This window comes from Rana temporaria, chromosome 3 (genome assembly GCF_905171775.1).
Source record: "Rana temporaria chromosome 3, aRanTem1.1, whole genome shotgun sequence".
Classification (NCBI taxonomy): Eukaryota; Metazoa; Chordata; class Amphibia; order Anura; family Ranidae; genus Rana; species Rana temporaria.
The window spans coordinates 55252157-55274401 of NC_053491.1; the positions used below are offsets into that span (position 1 = coordinate 55252157).

At 42.0% G+C, this 22245-nt stretch overlaps 1 protein-coding gene across 2 annotated transcripts in view; it reads left to right on the top strand.

Annotated features, from left to right (window-relative positions):
• Positions 1–21951, top strand: part of SPPL2A (signal peptide peptidase like 2A) — an 84695-nt gene extending 62744 nt beyond the window's left edge. The window contains exons 12-16 of one of the 2 annotated variants that reach the window (XM_040342593.1): positions 4538–4591; positions 11882–11981; positions 13209–13286; positions 16661–16821; positions 20465–21951. In XM_040342593.1, coding sequence (XP_040198527.1) covers positions 4538–4591; positions 11882–11981; positions 13209–13286; positions 16661–16821; positions 20465–20536 — 465 coding nt within the window. In that variant the 3' untranslated portion in view covers positions 20537–21951. The remainder of the gene's footprint in view (positions 1–4537; positions 4592–11881; positions 11982–13208; positions 13287–16660; positions 16822–20464) is intronic. The other variant, XM_040342594.1, reaches the window with a different exon arrangement.
• Positions 21952–22245: the final 294 nt, after the last annotated feature.

Sequence of the window (22245 nt, forward strand, 5' to 3'; positions counted from 1 at the left end):
TATTCCCCCTCCCCCTTTCAGTTTTTTTTTTTAATTGAGTTGTACAGTTTATAGGTCACATTAAAGGTGGGAAAAGTTCTGAAATTGTGTGTGTGTGTGTGTGTGTATAATATATACACGCACACACGTGCATATCACACAGTGATATATTTCAGGCATTTCTTTCTTTTAATTTTGATTATGGCTTACAGTTGGTGAAAACGCGTAATTCAATATATCCAGAAAATTTGAATATTGCAGACCAATACAAAAAAAGAGAATTTTATTACAGAAATGTTGGCTGACTGAAAACGATGTCCATGTAGAGTATAGTATGCACTCAATACTTGGTCGGGGCTCCTTTTTCATGAATTGCTGCATGGAGGCGATCAACTTATGGCACTGCAGAGGCGTTATGGAAGCCCAGGCCGTTTTGATATCGGCCGTCAGCTCGTCTGCATTGTTAGGTCTGGGGTCTCATCTTCCTCTTGACAATAAACCACAGATTCTCTATGGGGTTTAGGTCAGGCAAGTTTGCTGGCCAATCAAGCACAGTGATACCATGATCATTAAACCAGGTATTGGTACTTTTGGCAGTGTAAGCAAGTGCCAAGTCCTGCTGGAAAATTTAATTGGCATCTCCAAGCTGGTCAGCAGAGGGAAGCAGGGAGTGCTTTAGAATTTCCTGGTAGAGGGCTGCGCTGACTTTGGACTTGATAACACCGTGGACTGACAATAGCAGATGACATGGCTCCCCAAATCATCACTGACTGTGGAAACTTCACATTGGACCTCATGCAACTTTAATTCTGTGCCTCTCCACTCTTCCTCCTAGACTCTGGAACCTTGATTTCCAAATGAAATGCAAAATGTATTAAAAAAAATACCAAATAAAGAAAAAATAATATAGCGTATACAATTGCAATGTCATATTGTAATTAAATGTTATTAAGAATGACCTTTCCTTTTCGATCTGCAGCCAGTGTAATTTTCTGAAAATGCAATATGGCTACACATAATGCCCCCCAGAAACATATTTTTCTGCTTGTGTGATTGGCTCACTGATTTTTCCCAGAAGTCTGCCCTAAGATACAAGTCGGATTTCAGGCATCCCCTGCAACAAAAATGTAATTTATGACATGATACTCCCAATAGGAACACGGCTAAAGGGATGCAGGCTCAGCAGCGTTCCTCATTAGTGCCCTGCTGGTGCATCGCTGACTGATAATTCTAAAACCACTCCCATTAGACCTATTTAGCATAGAGGAATAAACAGTAATTTCTTCAGAATAACAAAAGTTAGGAATCTGCAACAAAGGTGGTTATAGATCACCTAGAGCTAAATGTTTTTTTTTTCTTATCAAAAGTGGAGTTGCGCTTTAAAGAGGACTTTGGACCACTGAGCAACAGTCCAGTCCTGTTTCTCCTTAGCCCACAGGTAAAATGCTTCTGACATGGTCTCTGGTTCAGGACTGGCTTGACACAAGGAATGTGTTAGTTGTAGCCCATGTCTTGGATACGTGTGTGTGTGTGTGTGTGTGTGTGTGTGGTGGATCCTTGAAGCACTGACACCAGCTGTAGTGAATCTCCCACAAATTCTTAAATGTCCTTTGCTTCACAATCCTCAAGGCTGTGGTTATCCCTGTTGCTTGTGAACTTTTTTTCTACAAACACTTTTTCCTTCCACTCAGCTTTCCATTAATATGCTTGGATACAGCACTCTGTGAACAGCCAGCTTCTTTAGCAATGACCCTTTGTGACTTACCCTCCTTGTGGAGTGTGTCAATGTCTTTTTTTCTGTCCAACAGTCAAGCCAGCAGTCTTCCCCATGATTGTGTAACCTACTGAACCAGACTGAGAGACCATTTAAAGGCCCAGGAAACATTTTACAGGTGTTTTTAGCAGATTAGAGTGTGACACCATGAGTCTACAATATTGAACTTTTTCACAATATTCTAATTTTCTGAGATACTGAATTTGGGGTTTTCTCTAGAGGTAAGCCATAATTCTCAAAATTTAAAAGAAAGAAGTGCTTAACATATATCGTGTGATGAATCTATATAATATACGGGTTTCACTTTTTGAATTTGAACTACTGAAATAAATTAACTTTTTGATATTAAAACATTTTGAGATGCACGTGTGTATGTGTGTACACAAAATAAAATGTGCAGGTACCTGCACATACCGACAGCAATGCTGAGCCATTCTGATAGGTGAAGTTCTAACTATTTTAGATAGTTTTGGAACTTGTCTCTAACGATTCATTATATATATAATATCAATCAATCTCAATCAATATATATAATTCTATATCTATCTCTATCTAAAAAATAGGCGATGCAATTTCAGTTTCAGTGGAATTTCTTTACTTAAAGCGGAGTTCCGGCCACAATTTCACTTTTTAAATATAAATACCCCTGTAATACACAAGCTTAATGTATTCTAGTAAAGTTAGTCTGTAAACTAAGGTCCGTTTTGTTAGGTTGTTGCAGCATTTAGACACTTTATAAAATAGAAATTGACTGGGGCCATCTTAAGTGTGGGCATCATGAAGCCAGACTGTATGACTTCCTGGATTTCAGCCTTGCAGATCTCGCACATGCTCAGTGCTGCACAAGCAGTGTCAGATCAGGTTTCAGCACCTGTGCTGTCCAAGTCACATGATTCTTTGAGACTGGGGAGTGCACAGACTCCTGGAAAGTTACACCCACTACATTCCCAGGAGTCTGTGCGGTGTAGGTTAGGAAGCAATAAGCACCTAGGTGCAGGAAGTGGGAAGATTAACTATTCTGCCTAGCAACAACACTTTGAAGGCATCTAAAAAAAACATTTTTTTTGTAAAGGACTAATGACATTTTTTTAAAACTACTGATGTAATGTTCTATTTATGGGTGGAACTCCACTTTAAATCTTCATGCATATACATGTTTTACAAGTAACTGCACAGTTTCGGACAAACACATGTCCTTCATCAAGCAGCTTCAACTGAAACTGAGGTTGCATCTCAAAATATTTGATACATGTCTGCTGGAAAAAAGGAGTGCCATATCCGATGTAATCCTGGTTAAGGAAATCAACCACACGGCAGAGGTGTCCCACCTTGGTACTGTCACTGTGTGTTTTTTTATTTGCACAGGGACATTGTCCTTCCTGCCTTAAACTAGCTATAGATGGAGCGATTTTAAATTGCTCCAATTCCTCCATTAACACAGTTGGTGTTGATGAGGGAATCTCTCCTGTGGAGCCATTGTCTTCTCTCGGCAGGAAGAGCCATCCTGCCTGGGAATAAACAGTAATCATTGCTAGCGGCTATAGCTGCTGGCAATAATCACGTGGAAAATTTGATGGGCTGGTTGTACCCAAGTTGATCAATTTTTAAATTGGGTACATTCAGCCTGCCCATACATAACTTTAATCTCATCCGATCCCTGCTGAATCAGCCCGAGATTCAGACTGTCTGTAGCTGGCTTTACTTTAAAGCGGAGTTCCACCCAAAGATGGAACTTCCGCTTATCCCACTCCTCACCCCCTTACGTGCCACATTTGGCATGTAATTTTTTTGGGGGGGGAGTGGGGGCTTCAGAAGGAGTGGGACTTCCTGTCCCACTTCCTTCTTCCGCCGAGGGGCTGGTAAGGCGATTAAGCTTAATCGCCTTTTGGCAGCCCCTCCCTGTAGGCGATCGCCTAGGACACGTGACAGGTCCTAGGCGATCGCCTGTCCAATCAAACAGTGACAATGAAGACGCCGGCCGGGGAGGGGGGGGGAGAGTAGCGGAGCCCCGGCCGGCGCGTCGCTGGAGCAGGTAAGTGTCTGTTTATTAAAAGCCAGCAGCTACACTTTTTGTTGCTGCTGACTTTTAATAAACATAAATATTGGCTGGAACACCCCTTTAACAAGTGTTCACTAGGTTTTGAGTGTCCTTTTTATTGCTTTGTTTTTTTATGTTAATGCCCCTGATTGGTAGATCTAACCATCCCTGTTGTATAATAAAGTAGAATTGCATGGTAGTCTGCAAACTTATAAATTGCATTGTGCACATAGCATACATGTTAAAAATATGGACATCAGAAGATGAAAGTAATGTTATAGGGTTATTGAATGCTCCTTCCCCGCAGGGTGTCTGTATCTTGCTTCATGTGCACACACACAGTGAAATAGACACCGCACAATGTAAGCCACCCTTTGAAAAAACTTCCTGCATAACACATACTGCTAATGTTCAGGCATTTGCTATGTTGGTTGGTAGATCTGACTACAGCCAATTTTAGGAGAAGATCACATTACAGTGAGATCTGACCTGCGGGAAGTGATATTTGGGCTCAGCATGTTCTCTTTGGTTTAACTGTCATAATTATAACGTATTCTTTCCATCAAATGTCTATTTTTCTTCTATATTTTATTATAAGGCATTTCTGGCCAATGTGAATGCCGTCATGTTGTATCGCTAATTACACTTAATACGTGAGATAGCTAAACACTTTATTCCTCACTGTGGCCTATATTTGGCTGCTCCTTTTTGGATATTAAATGTCTGTGACTTGGATTTGATCCTAGAGTGGTGAGATCTATGTGGAGGTGCCTGCTGATTCTCAACCCACCTACGAGAAAGTAAGGACTGTATTTCAGTTTATATTTAATAGACCCTTCTTTCAGTCTCTTTTGAGGTTTACATTTTCTTTTAATCATGTCTGATCATTTTTTTGTGTTTTCAGTTTGTTATTATGTATTCAAATCGAATTGGGGTGCCCATTTGTCATGATTGCTCCTCATTTTCTATCTGTTAAGGCGGTTGATCAATAATGGGTGGTGGAATTTGTTTTTAATTTTATATTTTTAATTTATTTATTTTTTGTTAAAATAGGACCACTTCATCCATTTCGCACACTTTAATTAATTTTAAATGTTTTAATTGATGTTGAAAGCATTTTAAAATGTCTTTACGCTTAAAATTATTACTGTAAATCCCTGTTATGTGACTTTTGTTGGCATTTTTACAAATATGGGGAATGTTGAGTAAGATGATGTAAATTGATGCATCATGCAGGGTACAATATCTAAACATTTTTGGTATAAACATTCCACAAAGTAGGGTTGTCCCGATACCGATACCAGTATCGGTACCGATACCAACTATTAGCGGGAGTACTCGTACTCCCGCTAATACCGCCGATACTAAAATAGAATACTTCCCCCCCCATCACCCCCCCCCCGCCGCCAACGCCGCCGCTGCCACGTTAATCACCGCGGCGAAACATTACAGACAGCTTTCGTTTGAATAGCTGTTTTCCCCGCCGCGCATAGACACTCCCCCTTGGACGGATCTGTCCAATCGCGAGCAAGGGGGAGTGTCTATGCGCGGCGGGGAAAACCGCTGTTCAAACGAACGCTGACTGTAATGTTCCCCGCGCCGCGGTGATTACCAGTAGGTACGGGGGACATGGCTGGATATACGGGGGACATGGCTGGATATACGGGGGACATGGCTGGATATACGGGGGACATGGCTGGATATACGGGGGACATGGCTGGATATACGGGGGACATGGCTGCAATATGTGGGGGACATGGCTGCAATATGTGGGGGACATGGCTGCAATATGTGGGGGACATGGCTGCATATGTTTGGGGACATGGCTGCATTTGTGGGGGGACATGGCTGCATTTGGGGACACATTTAAAAAAAGTATCGGTATTCGGTATCGGCGAGTACATAAAAAAAAAGTATCGGTACTTGTACTCAGTCCTAAAAAAGTGGTATCGGGACAACCCTACCACAAAGTATCCCAATGTTATCCCCCCCCCTCCCACTACCTATCGCGTCTAAACGGTATAAAAAAAGATGTGTGCACATACCTATTTTAATCTGGTTTGGTCAATTGATGCTGCAGTTTTGGCTTGAGGAATGCTCAACATCTGGGAATTCTGGAAACTGTGACATCACCCATAGACTCCCTTAGCCCAGCCATTGCTCTCCCCTACAGCTGCGACTCACTGACACAGGTGAGCCAAGGCTGCTGGATCACGTGACCGGAGTGGATTAAAAATGGATCCTTTTTTATACAGGTTAGGCAGGATAGGTAGAAGGGGAGGAACATTTTAAACATAGATGGTGTAAAACATTTGTTCCACTTTCCACAGTATACCTAAAGCCAGTATTCCTAAAGCCAACATAGTTTTATTAATTTTGGAGTAGTGTTAAAACCCCTGTCAGTTTTTTATATCTTTTTGCCATTTGTTTTCTTTCTTTTCTTCCTGTCCTGCAGGGATATGCAATTAGCGGACCTCCAGCTGTTGCAGAACTACAAGTCCCATGAGGCATAGCAGCACTCTGCCACAAGCCCGACACCAAGAGGCAGAGGCATGATGGGACTTGTAGTTTTGCAACAGCTGGAGGTCCGCTAATTGCATATCCCTGCTGTACTGTATTCTCAACAGGGAGTGGGAGGACATATTTCCAATTTAAGGGATATCGCATCTAAGATGACTGTCATGGGAACAAGTGTCCCCATTGGAAGATTTCCTCTATTCCTGTTCTGGTAGCAACTCAAAAGTTTATAAAAACCTGACGGAGGTTCTAACCTATCGCCATTATCCAAATTCAATATTGCATTTAGTTGCACTTAAAACAAATATGAGAATGGCAACTTAAAATAAGTGGTAGACTCTCTACTCTCATTTGTGTTTTTAGTGTATTGTACTCTAATATGTTCCTTGAAATTTCAATTAAAAAATAATTAAAAATATTTGAAGTACAGTACAGACCAAAAGTTTGGACACACCTTCTCATTCAAAGAGTTTTCTTTATTTTCATGACTATGAAAATTGTAGATTCACACTGAAGGCATGAAAACTATGAATTAACACATATGGAAATTATACATAACAAAAAAGTGTGAAACAACTGAAAATATATTTCATATTCTAGGTTCTTCAAGGTAGCCACCTTTTGCTTTGATTACTGCTTGGCACACTCTTGGCATTCTCTTGATGAGCTTCAAGAGGTAGTCACCTGGCGCAGCACCCCATCACTCTCCTTCTTGGTCAAATAGCCCTTACACAGCCTGGAGGTGTGTTTGGGGTCATTGTCCTGTTGAAAAATAAATGATGGTCCAACTAAACGCAAACCGGATGGAATAGCATGCCGCTGCAAGATGCTGTGGTAGCCATGCTGGTTCAGTATGCCTTCAATTTTGAATAAATCCCCAACAGTGTCACCAGCAAAGCACCCCCACACCATCACACCTCCTCCTCCATGCTTCACGGTGGGAACCAGGCATGTAGAGTCCATCCGTTCACCTTTTCTGCGTCGCACAAAGACACAGGGGTTGGAACCAAAGATCTCAAGTTTGGACTCATCAGACCAAAGCACAGATTTCCACTGGTCTAATGTCCATTCCTTGTGTTCTTTAGCCCAAACAAGTCTCTTCTGCTTGTTGCCTTTCTTTAGCAGTGGTTTCCTAGCAGATATTCTACCATGAAGGCCTGATTCACACAGTCTCCTCTTACCAGTTCTAGAGATGTGTCTGCTGCAAAAGGTGGCTACTTTGAAGAACCTAGAATATGAAATATATTTTCAGTTGTTTCACACTTTTTTGTTATGTATAATTCCACATGTGTTCATTCATAGTTTTGATGCCTTCAGTGTGAATCTACAATTTTCATAGTCATGAAAATAAAGAAAACTCTTTGAATGAGAAGGTGTGTCCAAACTTTTGGTCTGTACTGTATATCTAAAGTCAATACTTGTTTGCATACAGTAGGGACTAATTAAAAGCAACGTTTGGTGTGCGTGTTTGTTTTTTGTGATCTGTATACCTTCACTTCCTGTTTTGTAGACATAACTGGAAGTAAAAGGAGGTCTCTCTAAAATAATGGAAATCCCCCTCTTAAGCAGTTGTCAACAGAACCAGTGTCCCCATTGGAAGAGTGCTCTATTCCTGTAATAATCTAAACCTTTGGATTTTCCCTCACTTTCAGTCCTGTGACCATGTTCACCAGGGCACATAGAGAGGGTGGATCTCTGCACTGGGCACACAGCAATAAAAATGTAACTTGGAGTTGTAGCCTTTTACTCCTCTATTCAAAATAAACAAGAATTGGCTTTGGATACATTTTGAAGATAATTGTTACTTCCAGAGTTTTATTTGGTATGGGCAACATAAAGTAACACAGTAGCTGCTGAAAGTAGGAGAGGTTTACCCAAAAGTTATTTAGTCACAGTAGTCAAAGAAAAACCAAGGTAAAACCAAGTGTCTTTTGTAAACAGAGCAATGGTAAGAAAACTAGCTGGCAGCGAAAAGGCTGGAAGAGATGGTGCAGAGTGCCCATGTGACACTGCAAGTTGTGAGGCAGTTTTTTTCTTTAGTTTACAAATTTTCAGGGAATAAAGTAGTTGAAGAAAAGTAATCTTGTGCCATACTCGCAGAGATGGATCTAAGAGACATGGTGGTCATATACAGATCCCAGTGATCAATACCACATTCCTGGAATGTTTCACCCTCAGTGGGCATACTCCAAAGGGAGTCATCAGGGACAGAGCTGCGTATCAGTCCTTTTTAAAGAGATGTGGCTAGCAAACCAGTACACTAGGTGTCTGGTAAGTGCTGCCAACAGAGCTCAGTGCCCAGGGGTCACCTTGCAGACAGAACCCACATTCTTTAGTCCATTGGGGTCTCGTTACAGCGTCTATGGCGGTACTAAGGATTAGCTGAACTGGATAGCTCCATAGGAGCTGAGAAGTTGAATGATGAGGACTTGACACATTTTTCAACAAAATCTTTTCACTTTAAAAGTGTAAACTTTTCTCCAAAGAGAAGATATGTCCTTCCTCCTAGGACACAACCCTAAGGCTCCATGCACACTGAAGCTAAAAAAAGCTATAAAATAACGCCAGTAGCTTTGCAGGGAGCTTTTCAACGTTTTTTAGCGTTTTTGCAATAGCTTTAATCAGCGGTTTTCAGTGTAGCTTTTTTTTTTTTCAAATGGATAAAACGCGTTTATGAGCGTTTTCCTTTTTTAGCGTTTTTTTTTTCGCCAAAAAAATGGAACTTTGAACGCAAATTTCAGGTGTTCAGAAAAAAGCCAATAAACTCCAAAGCTCATTAACACTAAACGCCTAGGTGTGCAAGGGCACATAGGCTAACAGAGTTCCGTTTATGGGCTTTAAAAGAAAAAGCAAAAACGCCAATAAACTACAGTTTATCAGCTTCAGTGTGCATGGAGCCTAAAACTGGAGCTTTATGGAAGGTATTATACCTGGCTGGCCAGCCACTTGCAGCTAACCCAGAACACCCAATTCAATGGAAATTAAGTGGTAGTAAATGTACAGTGTACTTTTTCCATGTGATCTACAATTTTTTTTTTTGTTCATTTAGATTGGGAGAATGACTACAACATTTACATTTTATGTCATTCGTCAAGTATATTGCCTGTATCTGTAGACACTGTTGTTAAATGACGCTGTCTGTTTAAATATGTTGAAAAAGTCAAAAAAATTTTCACATGAATGTAGATTAACTTTTTTTAAATTAACTTTTATACCAGTTAGTAGTAGGTAATAAGCTGGCTGTTGTACTTTTATACATTTCATTTAATTGCCCTGTACTTTAACTTAAAGCGGAGCTCCGCCGTAAAAATAATAAAATATTAAAAGCTAGCAGCTACAAATACTGCAGCTGCTGACTTTTAATAAATGGATACTTACCTGTCCTGGAGGCCAGCGACATCGACAGCAGAAGACGAGCAATTGCTCGTCTCTCAGCTGCCCCCAACGCCATCATCCGTGAGGGAACCAGGAAGTGAAGCGTTGCGGCTTCTCTGCCCGGTTCCCTACTGCGCATGCGCGAGTCGCGCTGCGCCGTCCTCACTGTTCCCCGCTGTGTTCTGGGAGCCGTGTGTTTCCCAGAGGGGGGAGAGACGGGAACTGACACACTACCCGCAGGTCCCTGGAGAGTCTATGCCGAAAGTGGGTGCAAATACCTGTCTTAGACCGGTATCTGCACCCCCCTCCTCCCTGAAAGGTGCCAATTGTGGCACTGGAGGGGGGGAAGAATCCGATGATTGGAAGTTCCACTATAGCAGTGTTTCTCAATTCCAGTCCTCAGGCCCCCCCAACAGGTCAGGTTTTCAGGATTTCCCTCAGATGAAAAGGCTGTGGTGATTACAAAGGCAGTCAAACTGGTCAAATCACCTGTGCAAAATAATGGAAATCCTGAAAACCTGACCTGTTGGGGGGGCCTGAGGACTGGAATTGAGAAACACTGCACTATAGGGTGGAGCTCCGCTTTAACTGTACACAGTTTTGATTAGTTTCTGATATTTTTAAATATATATCTGATTGCTAGAAAAAATGTATCTTGCATAAACCAGTGTAGTTAGCTAGTAGTAGATCTTCATTCATTCATTGACTGTAATGGTTCTGTGTTGTTGTTGTTGTTGTTGTTGTTGTTGTTGTTGTTGACAGCTTATCCAGTCTGTTTGTTCAGTTTTAATGCATGTCAGGAACCTATCCCAGTATTTATAGCCACATGGATAACTCGGTCACATCAATCCAACCACCACCAAATGTGTCCAGCCAGATGCTTAAAGGAGTTGTAAAGGAAAAAAATGTTTTGCCTAAAATTGATGTCTGCAAGGTAGACAGACAGAATAGTGTAATGATTCTGTTATAAAAAGAGTAAATACCTAATTAAATTCCTTCATCTATATCACCTCCGGCGTTCTAGTTTCTGTTCTCTCATTCACTTCTTGGTTTGCATCGTTTGTTCATGTAAGAACTACATTTCCCAGTATGAATTGCGGCACGCCCAGTAATTCGCACCTCCTTGAAGTCTCTAACACGTAGAGAGCGTCCTGCCGCACAGATGTAGTTCCCAGGAGGGGGTGAGCACGTTACTGACCACCGCAGTAAACCCTCCCTTCACGGTGGTAAAATCAGACAAGCAGGAAGTGAACAGAACAGAGAAGAAATAGAGCAACTTCTGAGCAAATACGAACAATGAGGAAGTGAAAAGAGGAATGTCTGCAGGTAAAGGATGCTTATTATGAAAAAAAAATGTTTTCCTTTACAACCCCTTTAAGTATTAGGGGTGCTGGAGAGGCTGCTACACACAGGTTTTTTATCTTCATGCGTAGAATGCATGAAGATAAACCTTTTGCCTTTACAACTCCTTTGAGGAATGGTGGTTCCATTTATACGTAGATGACCTCTTTCATGCCTCTTATGCCTCGTGCACACGATCGGATATTTGATGGAATCTAATCCGATGGATTTTTTCGTCGGATATCCGATGAAGCTGACTTTCATCAGTCTTGCCTACACACCATCAGTCAAAAATCTGACCATGCCAAAACGCGGTGACGTAAAACACTACGACGTGCTGAGAAGAATTAAGTTCAATGCTTCCGAGCATGCGTCGACTTGATTCTGAGCATGCATGGATTTTTTACCGATGGACTACCACACAGACGATCGTTTTTTTCTATCGGTTTTTTATCCATAGGAAAAATTTAAAACATGTTCTATTTTTTTTCACTGATAGAAAACAAACCGATGGGGCCCACACATGATCAGTTTTTCCGATGAAAACAGACCGATGGACTATTTTCATTGGACAAACCGATCGTGTGTACACGGCTTTACACACCAGTTGTCCTTTTTGGAAGAAAAAAATAAATGTTCACCTCTCCATCACTGAAATAATGTCCTGTTGCCTTAAAGTGATTTTAAATGCTTCAGACCGTGTGTAATTTCTTTTTTTCCTTTTAACAGTTTGCAGAAAAGGGGAGTATTATGGTTATTGGGTTATTTTTTTACTCATTACAAGTTTGATTGCTTTAATCAAATCTTGTTGGTTAATCTCAACTGTACCTTTTTTCATGTTTGTTTTTGTCTTCCAGTTACCTGTAGTGATTAGGGTGCCTAGGCTCCAGTACTCTGCTCTGACATTGTGTGAAATACCTATGTCCTTGTTGGGCTTTGGAGATATAATTGTGCCTGGTGAGTGAGAAATAAGTTTGTTTGTTTCACCCCCTTCATATAACCCTCTGCTTTATATGTTGCTATGCTCTCTTGTGTAGACTTCTGTTACACTGCTTTTCTAAGCAATGATGATGTGCAGAAAACCATTTAGACAGGCAGACATATGGAAGCTGTGTTCTCTGCCACTTGACTTGCAAGTTTTTTTACAGCTAGCCTTGGGATCCAGGGACCCCTGCTATATTGCACAGCCAGAACCACAATCTCCTCTCCTCCTCCTCTATGCTGCTTCACAGCTTAGTCATGATTTTGGTCTGAATAGACAGTACAGAAGCACAGTGATGAGACCTTTTTTATGTGCATTGTAGCAATTTAGCTTGTTCAGTGATGGCCCGCCTCCCTAAGTGCTGATGTACAGGAGGCTGATTGAAGACAATGAAATACTTTCACTGCAATGATGGGGAAGTGCGGCCCCTCTATTAACTGAACCCTTGCTTAGCCCGCCATAAGCAAAACACAGCTTCACTTTGAGATTAACTGTTTTTTTTTTCTGCAGGTTGATCTTTCTCTTAAAGAGGAAATGCAGTCTTCTCACATAATTTGTAATAAAAACATATTTGCCATTCTGAAGCTTCCCTCCAACCACTTTGCATATTATTTTATATATACTGTGATTCTGTACTTGCCAAATATGCTGCAGAAATCTCCCTCCACATAGTCTGGCTGCAGCCATTTTAACTGTGGGCAGCTGAAGCTGCTGCCTGTTCACTTTATGGATTTACACCGACACACACCTCCAGCTCTGCAGCTCTCATTGGCCCTCTTATGACTCGCCCCCCGTCCCTTCCTGGCAAACTCAGGAGAGAGTTGTGCATGATGTCGTAAGCCTTGGCTTCTTACCAGACAAACAGGAAGTGGGCTGTATAAAGTATTTACTGGCAGAAAAAGTTTTACTATCCAATGTTAAAACAACAAGGGCAGAAGATTTAATAGATGAAAAAATTACTGAAGGTTCGCTTTAACTAGAGAGCTAATTGCATAAGTTTAGAGCAGTGTTTCTCAACACCAATTGTACAGTCAGTTCCGTAGGTCATGTTTTCAGGACTTCTTGCTTAATATAGTTAGAGATTAAATTGACATGGAACCCATAGGTAATGATATTGCAAAGTTTTGTAACATATTTCGTGCAGGACAGCTATGTTTGTTTCAGTATGTTATGTCGCTTATGATTTTCTTCTTTTTTTTTAGGTCTCTTGGTTGCCTACTGCAGAAGATTTGATGTACGAACATCCTCTTCAAGTATATATTATATATCCTGCACCATAGGTAGGTGCTGCATCGTTATTCTGGTTGCACAAGCCCATCTAGTTTAACCAATAAAAGGTGGGGGGGGGGGGGAATTAACAATCCTGTATACACAATCCTATATCCACAGTTAATCCAGAGACAGGCAACAAAAAAAAAAAAACGCAAAGCATGATCCAATTTGTTCTAGCAAGGAAAAAAATTCCTTCCCGATTCCCCAAGAGACAATCTATTATTCCCGGGATCAACTTTCCCTATAAATGTTATCAAGTTATATTCTGTTTGCTTTAAAAAAGGCCTGGATTTTTTTCCTAATCTACTGAGCTGGCCAGAACCAGCTCTGGGGGGGGGGTCTATTCCACATTTTCACAGCTCTTACTGTGAAGAAACTTTTCCTCTTTGATGACCTTAACCACCGCCTCGTGCACATATGAATGAATGAATGAATGAAAAACTTATATAGCGCGGCACATGCGAACTGAATCGCTTCTGGGCGCTGGTTGTTCGTGTCTCAAGACATCAGAAGAGCAGAGTTTTGATCTGCTTTCTGAAAGTCAGGTGGTTTTGCTCCAACCGAATGCTGGTTGGTAAAGCATTCCATAGCCTGGGACCCTGAAAAGCAAACCTTCTTTCTCCTTTGGACTTGTATTTGGTTTTTGGAACCTTGACCAGATTTTGGTCGGTGGATCGCAGAATGCGGTTGGAATTGTGAGGTTTGATCTTGTCGCATAGATATTGCGGCGCCTTCCCATGGATGCACTTATGTGTCAGGCAGAGTGCTTTGAATGCAATTCTGTCTTTCACTGGCAACCAGTGAAGGGATCTCAGTGAAGGTGAGATTGATTCCCAGGGTTTTTTCCCAGTCACCAGTCTGGCGGCCGTATTCTGTACGACTTGCAGACGGGAGATTTGGTACTTTGGGAGTCCGAGGTAAAGGGCATTTGCATAGTCCAGTCTGGAATTCACGATTGTTCCCACCACGACTGCTACGTCTTCTTTGGGGATAAATGGAATAAGTCTGCGTAGTAGGCACATCAAATGGTGCGATCCGCTGACTACTGACCCTATTTGTGCGTCCATTGTCATATACGTCGGCAGAATGGCGCGGCTGGGCACATCCACGTACAGGTACGTCCTGTACTAGTACCCAGCCGTGGGCGCGCATCCGAGACCCGGTCCGAAGTTCCGGGACTCGCGGACCCGATCGCCGCTGGAGTCCCACGATCGGTCCCCGGAGCTGAAGAACGGGGAGAGCCGTGTGTAAACACGGCTTCCCCGTTCTTCACTGTGGCGGCAGCATCGATCGTGTCATCCCTTTTTATAGGGGGACACAATAGATGACGTCACACCTACTGCCACACCCCCCTACAGTTGTAAACGCACTTCAGGTCACACATAACCCCATCAGCGCCCCCTGTAACTCCCAAACTGCAATTGTAATTTTCACAATAAACAATGTTTTTTTATATATTTTTGGGGGATATTTATTATAGCAAAAAGTAAAAAATATTGAATTTTTTTCAAAATTGTCGCTCTATTTTTGTTTATAGGGCAAAAAATAAAAACCGCAGAGGTGATCAAATACCACCAAAAGAAAGCTCTATTTGTAGGAAAAATAGAACGCCAATTTTGTTTGGGAGCCACGTCGCACGACCACGCAATTGTCAGTTAAAGCGACGCAGTCCCGATTTGCAAAAAGGGGCCTGGTCTTTTAGCTGCATTTTGGTTAAAGTGAATATTTCTACACCAAGTTCACTATAGTGCTGTATATAATAATGTCTAAATATAGCCCGGAATAGTATTGGACTGAGTTCACATAGACTATAGTTTCTAAACATTAGTTTGAAGAGCAATGTGTATAATAACTTTATACATAGCTTTTAGCAGCCTGCTGAATCTCTTAAAGCAACCTTCAACTCAAGTCTGGGAATTTTGGATGCAGATCAGAACGGGATAGTTGACTTTTAAATTTAATCAAGCTGTTTTAGCTTTGAGAGGCGAATGGGGAGCCCAACTTATGTGCTTACTGGTTCAGGTGTTGGTCCAGCCAATACTGTGTTCTGTAGTAATGTGGCGGTTGGTGGTAGAAACTCCTGAGCTCAATTTGGGACACGAGGCTGATGCTACCTAAAGTGTTGGCAATATAAAAGGCGAGTATTCACTTACAGGTAGATCTGTTTGGGTGTTTTTTATTTTCTGACGTGGTTGCTTTAAAACATAATTGTACAAAAAAAAAAGGTAAAAGAAATGGTGACTGGTAGGATTTTTATGATACAAGAAACCCTAGTAGTCTCTGTTGTCGTAAATGTTTCTCCCTGCCTGTCGGCGTTAACCATTTCATGACCAGGCCATTTTGTGCGATATGGCACTACATTACCTTAACTGACCATTGCATGCTCATTTGACACTACCCAAATACAATTTGTCCTTTTCTTCCCACAAATGGAGCTTTCTTTTGGTAGTATTTGATCACCTCTGCATTTTAGTTTTTGAGCTATAAATAAAAACGCATCCAGTACAACATTTTTAAAAATTTAATATCTTCATCAGGTTAGACCAATATGTATTCCGATACATATTTTTGGTAAAAAAAATCCCAATAAGTGTATATTGATTGGTTTGCGCAAATGTTTTAGTATCTACAAACTATAGATTTTTTTTTTTTTACCAGTAATAGCTGCGATCAGCGACTTTTATAGCGGGACTGCAATATTGCGGTGAACAAATCGGACTATTTGGGGACTAATGACACTGGCAGGGAGGGAGCTAACATCAGGGGCGATCAAAGGGTTATCTGTGTTCCTATCTAATGTTTCAGTGTGGTGGTACTACTGGAATACATGGATCTGTGTTTTTGCTTTACAGGGACACACAATCCATGTCTTCTGTACTCACTGAATGACTGCTTTGTTTACATCGGCAGACTGGCATTCTATCAAAGTACCGAATGATCAGCGGATGCCAGCAGACATCGGTCCGCTGGACCCACTGTGTAAAATCGCAGCGGAAGTGCGGCAGCACGCACTCATGTCCAAAACCTGGAAGTGCAGAATCGCGTGTATATACATTATTCTGCACATCGCGGCCGCCCTGTAGTAGTAAATCTGCTATGGGGCGGTCAACAAGTGGTAATGTGCATGGAGCCATGTTTGCGCATCTAAGGGAACTTTTACAGCACCCCTCTATGCCATGATGATGTGACTCCTGTGCACATGCATGGGAGTGATGCCAGCACAGTGCTGGAGGGCATTGTTTGACAGGTAAGTCATAGTATGACTGACAGTTCCTGGGAGCCCATTTATAAAAAAAAAAAGAAGAAACTAACAGAATTCTGCTCTAAGCTTATAATTAATATATTCTATTAATTGACCTACTAATTCTTTTTAATTTTGCAGCTTATGCTGTGGGGATGGTCTTGACATTCATCATTCTAATGGTGATGAAGACAGGCCAGCCAGCGCTCCTGTATCTAGTGCCATGTACTCTTCTGACTAGTTCTGTTATTGCCTGGAGAAGAAAGGAAATGAAGAAGTTCTGGAATGGAGGAAGTTATGAGGTATGGCGGTATTTACTCCAATATCATTAAACTTGTACTGAAAACCTCCAATCACAACTGCAAAGTCTATGCCACAACCTATTTCCTACACTACCCTCTGTCTTTACACTTTCTGGATTCATTTCTCTGGTACATACCTTCTGGTTGATCAGATATTGGACTGAGATCACTTTCCCATTTTTGTTTTACACGGCACAGGAAATTTGAGCAGGAATTTAAAGTGATATTAAATCTGTTTCTTTTTTTATTTTATTTTATTTTTTTCTAAAAAATAATTAACATGTCATACTTACCTGCTCTACGAAATGGTTTTGCACAGAGCAGCCCCGATCCTTCTCTTCTCGAGTCTCCCGGCGCTCCTAGTTCCTCTTCTTTATTGAGTGCCCCCATAGAAAGCTGCATTCTATGGGGCAATTAAGCCGGCTCGCTCCTGAGCCACCCTGTCTGCATCTATTAACAGACAGCATGGCTTGGCCCCACTCCCTTGTCACAGGCATTGATTGACAGCAGTGGTAGCCAATGACTTCTGCTCCTGTCAATTTGCCTAGTGAGGAGGGACAGACCCCCGGAGAGCCGCTGCTCTCGAGCACAGCACTGGATCAGGTATGGGCTCAGGTACGTATGGAGGGGGCAGGGGGGGATCCTGTTACACAGAAGGTTTTTTACCTTAATGCACAGAATACCCCTGTGAGAACACAATAGCTCAGCAGGGAGTTTGCTGCACTAACATTGCATAGTTGGTACAATGAGCTCCTTTTTTTCAGCCCACTGGGGTGAATGGGGGAGAAAAAATTAAGCAGTGTACCAGGCTCCGACTTGAATAAGCGTAAAGCCATGTCAGACTGTTGATTATGGCACGTTTTCACCTGGCAACTTACTTGCTCCCTCTCTGGCTGAAACTAGAGCATTAGCGAGAGAGCAGCAGCAGCCTAGGTTTACATTGGAAATCATGCGAGTTCAGCTGCACTCGCAGAGTTTCAATCCAGCAATTCAGTTCGACTTCAGGGGGCATTTGACAGACATCTGTGCGGGTTCATGCACAGATGTCTATTGAAATTGCACATAAAGTTGCTAGAAGTAGTACAGGTACTACTTTAGGGATTCGGATGGTGCTATTGCCGGCAATAGCCGCCGATTTGGCATGCGATTTGACATGTCAAACCGCATGCCAAATCAGACCAATGTGAACCTAGGCTACAGCGAATGAGCAATAGGATAAGAGAAGGGAAGGGGTCACAGCATTCCTGTCACTGATAAGTTGTCACTAGTGTGGCAAAGCTCTAATTAAGACAATAAAGGCTTTATTGTGCTTCTTGAGCTTAATTTGGACATATTCTCCTAGAGGACTAATTCAGCCACAAAATAGTTTGTTACCTATATGATTTTTCTCTGAAATGAAAGTCCCATTCAATCTCTGATACTCTGGGGTTTTTATCACTCTTATACAGGAGATGTGTTACTGGCTAGATCACCAGGTGAAACCTGAGGGGGGGGGGATTATAAAAAAAAGACTAAGGCCCCTTTCACACGGGGCGGATCAGTAATGATCCGCCCCGTGAACCTCCGCTTGCTCAGCGGGGATCGCTCCGTTGATCCCCCGCTGAGCCAGCGGATGACAGGGCGGTCCCCGCACACTGTGCAGGGACTGCCCTGTCTTTTCTCCGCTCTCCCCTATGGGGGGATCGGATGAACACGGACCGTTTGTCCGTGTTCATCCGATCCGCCAGACGGATGGAAAAGTAGGTTTTTCCTCCGTCACACTTTGGCGGATCGGAGCGGGTCGGATGTCAGCGGGCATGTCACCGCTGACATCCGCGTATCCATAGAGGAGCACGGAGCGCCCGTTCAGGTCCGCCAAAAAAACTGGCAGGTGGTCCTGAACATGGTCCATGTGAAAGAGCCCTAATGCAGCCTTCACATCTAATGATTAGTATGCTGCAATATGACATTTTTTGTTTTCATACCACTTTACTCAGGAGGATGTTTGAATTATTTATGACCTTACTAAACAAAAACCACTTTAATATACAAAAAACGCTAATAAACTTTAAAAGCAAAACTTCATATGAATTTATTTTTGAAAAGACCTGCTAACTATATCAAACTAAACATGATTTATAATCTCCTTATGTAAAGAACTACCTTTAAACAATTAGACACAATTCTATATAAACGCTTCATATAAAGACCTGCTAATTGCAATAAACATCATTTTAACCACCTCCCGCCCAAGCAGTATAGACAAATGACTGTGGGCGAGATGCTCTCTTGTTCTTGGATGACGTCATATGACGTTGCTCCAGTCTCACCGCAGTTGCACTGTGTCCCTGGGACACGCGTGACCCTGATCTCAGTAAAGGGCTCTGTGTTCAGTCACAGCTGATCCATGTAAACAAGGACATGCCGGTTATTGGCTCCTCCTCGCCTCACATTGACAGTGTGTGTGAGAAGAGGCGAGACGATCACCGACATTTCCTAGCAGGGGACACCTGTACAGGTAATCTGCGCACTGATGATCAGTGCAGCGCCAACTGTGCCCATCAAAGATCCCAATCTGTGCCCATCAGTGATACATTGCAGTGCCACCCATCAGCGCTGCATATTACTGCCATCTCATCGGTGCGCATCAGTGAAGGAGGAAAATTACTTACCGTATCTACTAAATTTTCTGACCAAAAAAAAAAACCCAGCGGTGATTAAATACCACCAAAAGAGAGCTTGATTCGTGTTAAAAATGTAACTTGAGTACAGTGTTGCATGACCGCGCATTTGTCAAAGTGCGACAGCGCTGAAAACCTGGGCAGGAAGGGGTAAAAGTGCCCAGTATTGAAGTGGTTAAACGCTTGTCATATAGACCTGTTAACCAACCAAAAACGCAAAAGTTCCTGTGTCTGCACAGAAAATTCGATATTTTTCAGCTATAACAATATCTTTTGTTCTGTTCCATCGATCCATTTAAAGTGGTACTAAATGTTATATATTTTTTTTAAATAACAAACATGTCATACTTGCCTCCACTGTGCAGTTCGTTTTGCACAGAGTGGCCCCGATCGTCCTTTTCTGGGGTCCGACAGCGGCTCTCTCGGCTCCTCTCTGCAATAGCCAACCCCCTATGGGAAGCTCTCTCCCGAGGAGGTTACCTTGCCGGTGCGCTCCCGTGTCCTACACTTGGCGTCCAAAGACGCTGAGTGTATGACTCGGTTCCGCCCCCCTGCAGCCACGTCATAGGATTTGATTGACGGCAGCGTGAGCCAACGCTGCACTGTTATCAATCTGTCCAATCAACACCGAGACTCCGTGGAGAAGAGGACACCGAGGACGAGCCGAGCAGGTGAACGGGCTCAGGTAAGTAAAACGGGGGGGGGGGGGGGGGGGGGGCCCGTGATTGCCAGGTGTTTTTTTACAACACAACCTTTTACAACCACTTTAAGCCAGTGAAAAGTGAAAGTGACAGTTCTTCAATGACAAGAAAGCCAGCTGTAAGAAAAAATAGCTGCACACAATTTCCCCGTTTTTATTTAAAACGTGTCTAGTAAGTTCCTGAAACTTCTTACTGTTTTAAGTGACTTTTTATTAATATTCAGTGTTCTGGCTACATATTTTTGCTGTAACCTCTTATTCTTTTTTTTTATTATTGTTTTAGATAATGGAACAAACAGACAATGCTGTTAATGAAGAAAATAGTATTACAGGTGAAGCACAAGAAGTTCAGTGATGTAACCATTATGCTTTTATGAACTTAATTTTTTTTTTTTTTTGATCTGGTATTTTCAGATAGGTTTAGAAATCTTCTGCTGTATTCTCCCTGTTGAAATTGTAATCTGAATATATTTTCTAGATTTTTTTTTTTTTATTGTATGTAAATCCAGAAGGGGAGGGAGGTTTATGAAAAAAAATGTAATATATTTGTTACTGGCTAACATGGTACAATTTTCTTTTCCACTTCTAATGTTGGGAAGATCTATTTCTATTACATTGTGCCTTACTTCAGATAAAAAAGGTCTTTTGATCTTTGCACTGTAACAAAAGTAGGCAACAGTGGTGTCATCCAGCCCTTCCACTGTAGGTTGACCTAAAAGGGAACACCTTACTATGGTGGTGAGACTTATCTAATAGCTGTCATACTTGCACCAGTTTGAAAAGTTTACAGGTTTTTTTTATTTTATGGTCAGTGCACAATTTTTTTTTTAAATGTTTTAGAAGGACAAAGTCACCCATGGAAACCTTTCCTGGTTCTGTCTTTTAGTCCAAAGCATCTCATACCACCAGCTACTGGAGAGCTCTTAGGTGTGGCCTTGTAAATTCAAGTGTACCATCTTTGCTACCAGTACACTGGAATTGCATAACAAGATGGCAGGAGATTCAACCAACTTGCATCTGCTTACAGCTGAAATGTAAGATTTGGGTATACCTTTACAACCTGATGCATTGTATGTTTTGTGTTTTAGTCCTTCAGCAGATAGAATGTGCCAAATCCACAGAATGCTGTGGGAAATCTCTGACAAGGCAGATATGCTGGAGAAATATGGTAACAAATGAGTAACGCGCTCCTGATGAGTTTGTAGCGGTAGGCTTTATCTCACCCCTATTCTGGAGCTTTTGTTCATTTTAAGCCAGTCATGTACAGATATAGTTGTGCCATGTTGTATTCTTTACTAACACAGACATACAGTGATTTTGTTAATATTTTTCAAATTGCTGTTAAATACTCTGAATCCTGTTAATTTAAAACTGTGTATTCTTAAGATATCTGGGACATGGCGTGCACAGTACTTTATTTTTTGGCACCAGAAATGCATTTTAATTCCTGTACGGACACCCATGTCTTCCCAAAGAGAGATATTTATAACAATCATCACACCACGCCCCCCCATTACCTATATACCAAACTTACTCCATAACACTTAAAGCGGAGTTCCACCCATATAAAAGCAGCTACAAAAACATTTAATAATCGGACACTTGCCTGTCCCACGGTCCAGCGATGCAGGCGACCGACCTGTGACGTGTCCCAGAAGATTGCAGGGAGGGAGGGGTGAGAGGTAAACTTCCTTCCGGTGGTGCTGAGCCTCGGGAGAAAGTAAGAGCTGGATACCCTCTAAAAAGAGGGTATCTGCTTCCCCCCCCCCCCCCCAAAAAAAAATGACATGCCAAATGTGGCATGTCAAGGGGTCACTGTCACTTAAAGTGGAAGTTCCATTTTTGGGTGGAACTCCACTTTAAAGTTAACCCCTACAATAGCCCTTAAAATTAACCTTCAACCCCTACTTTAACCCACCAATCCCAATAATACCATGAACATTTAAAAAAAAAAAAGTAGCCCCACAAAGCCCTTTTACACTCTCTTAACCAGTAATCTTAAACACCTAATTCCTGTAACTACTATGATACTTGTCTTAACAGTCCCATTTAAAGAAGTACTGG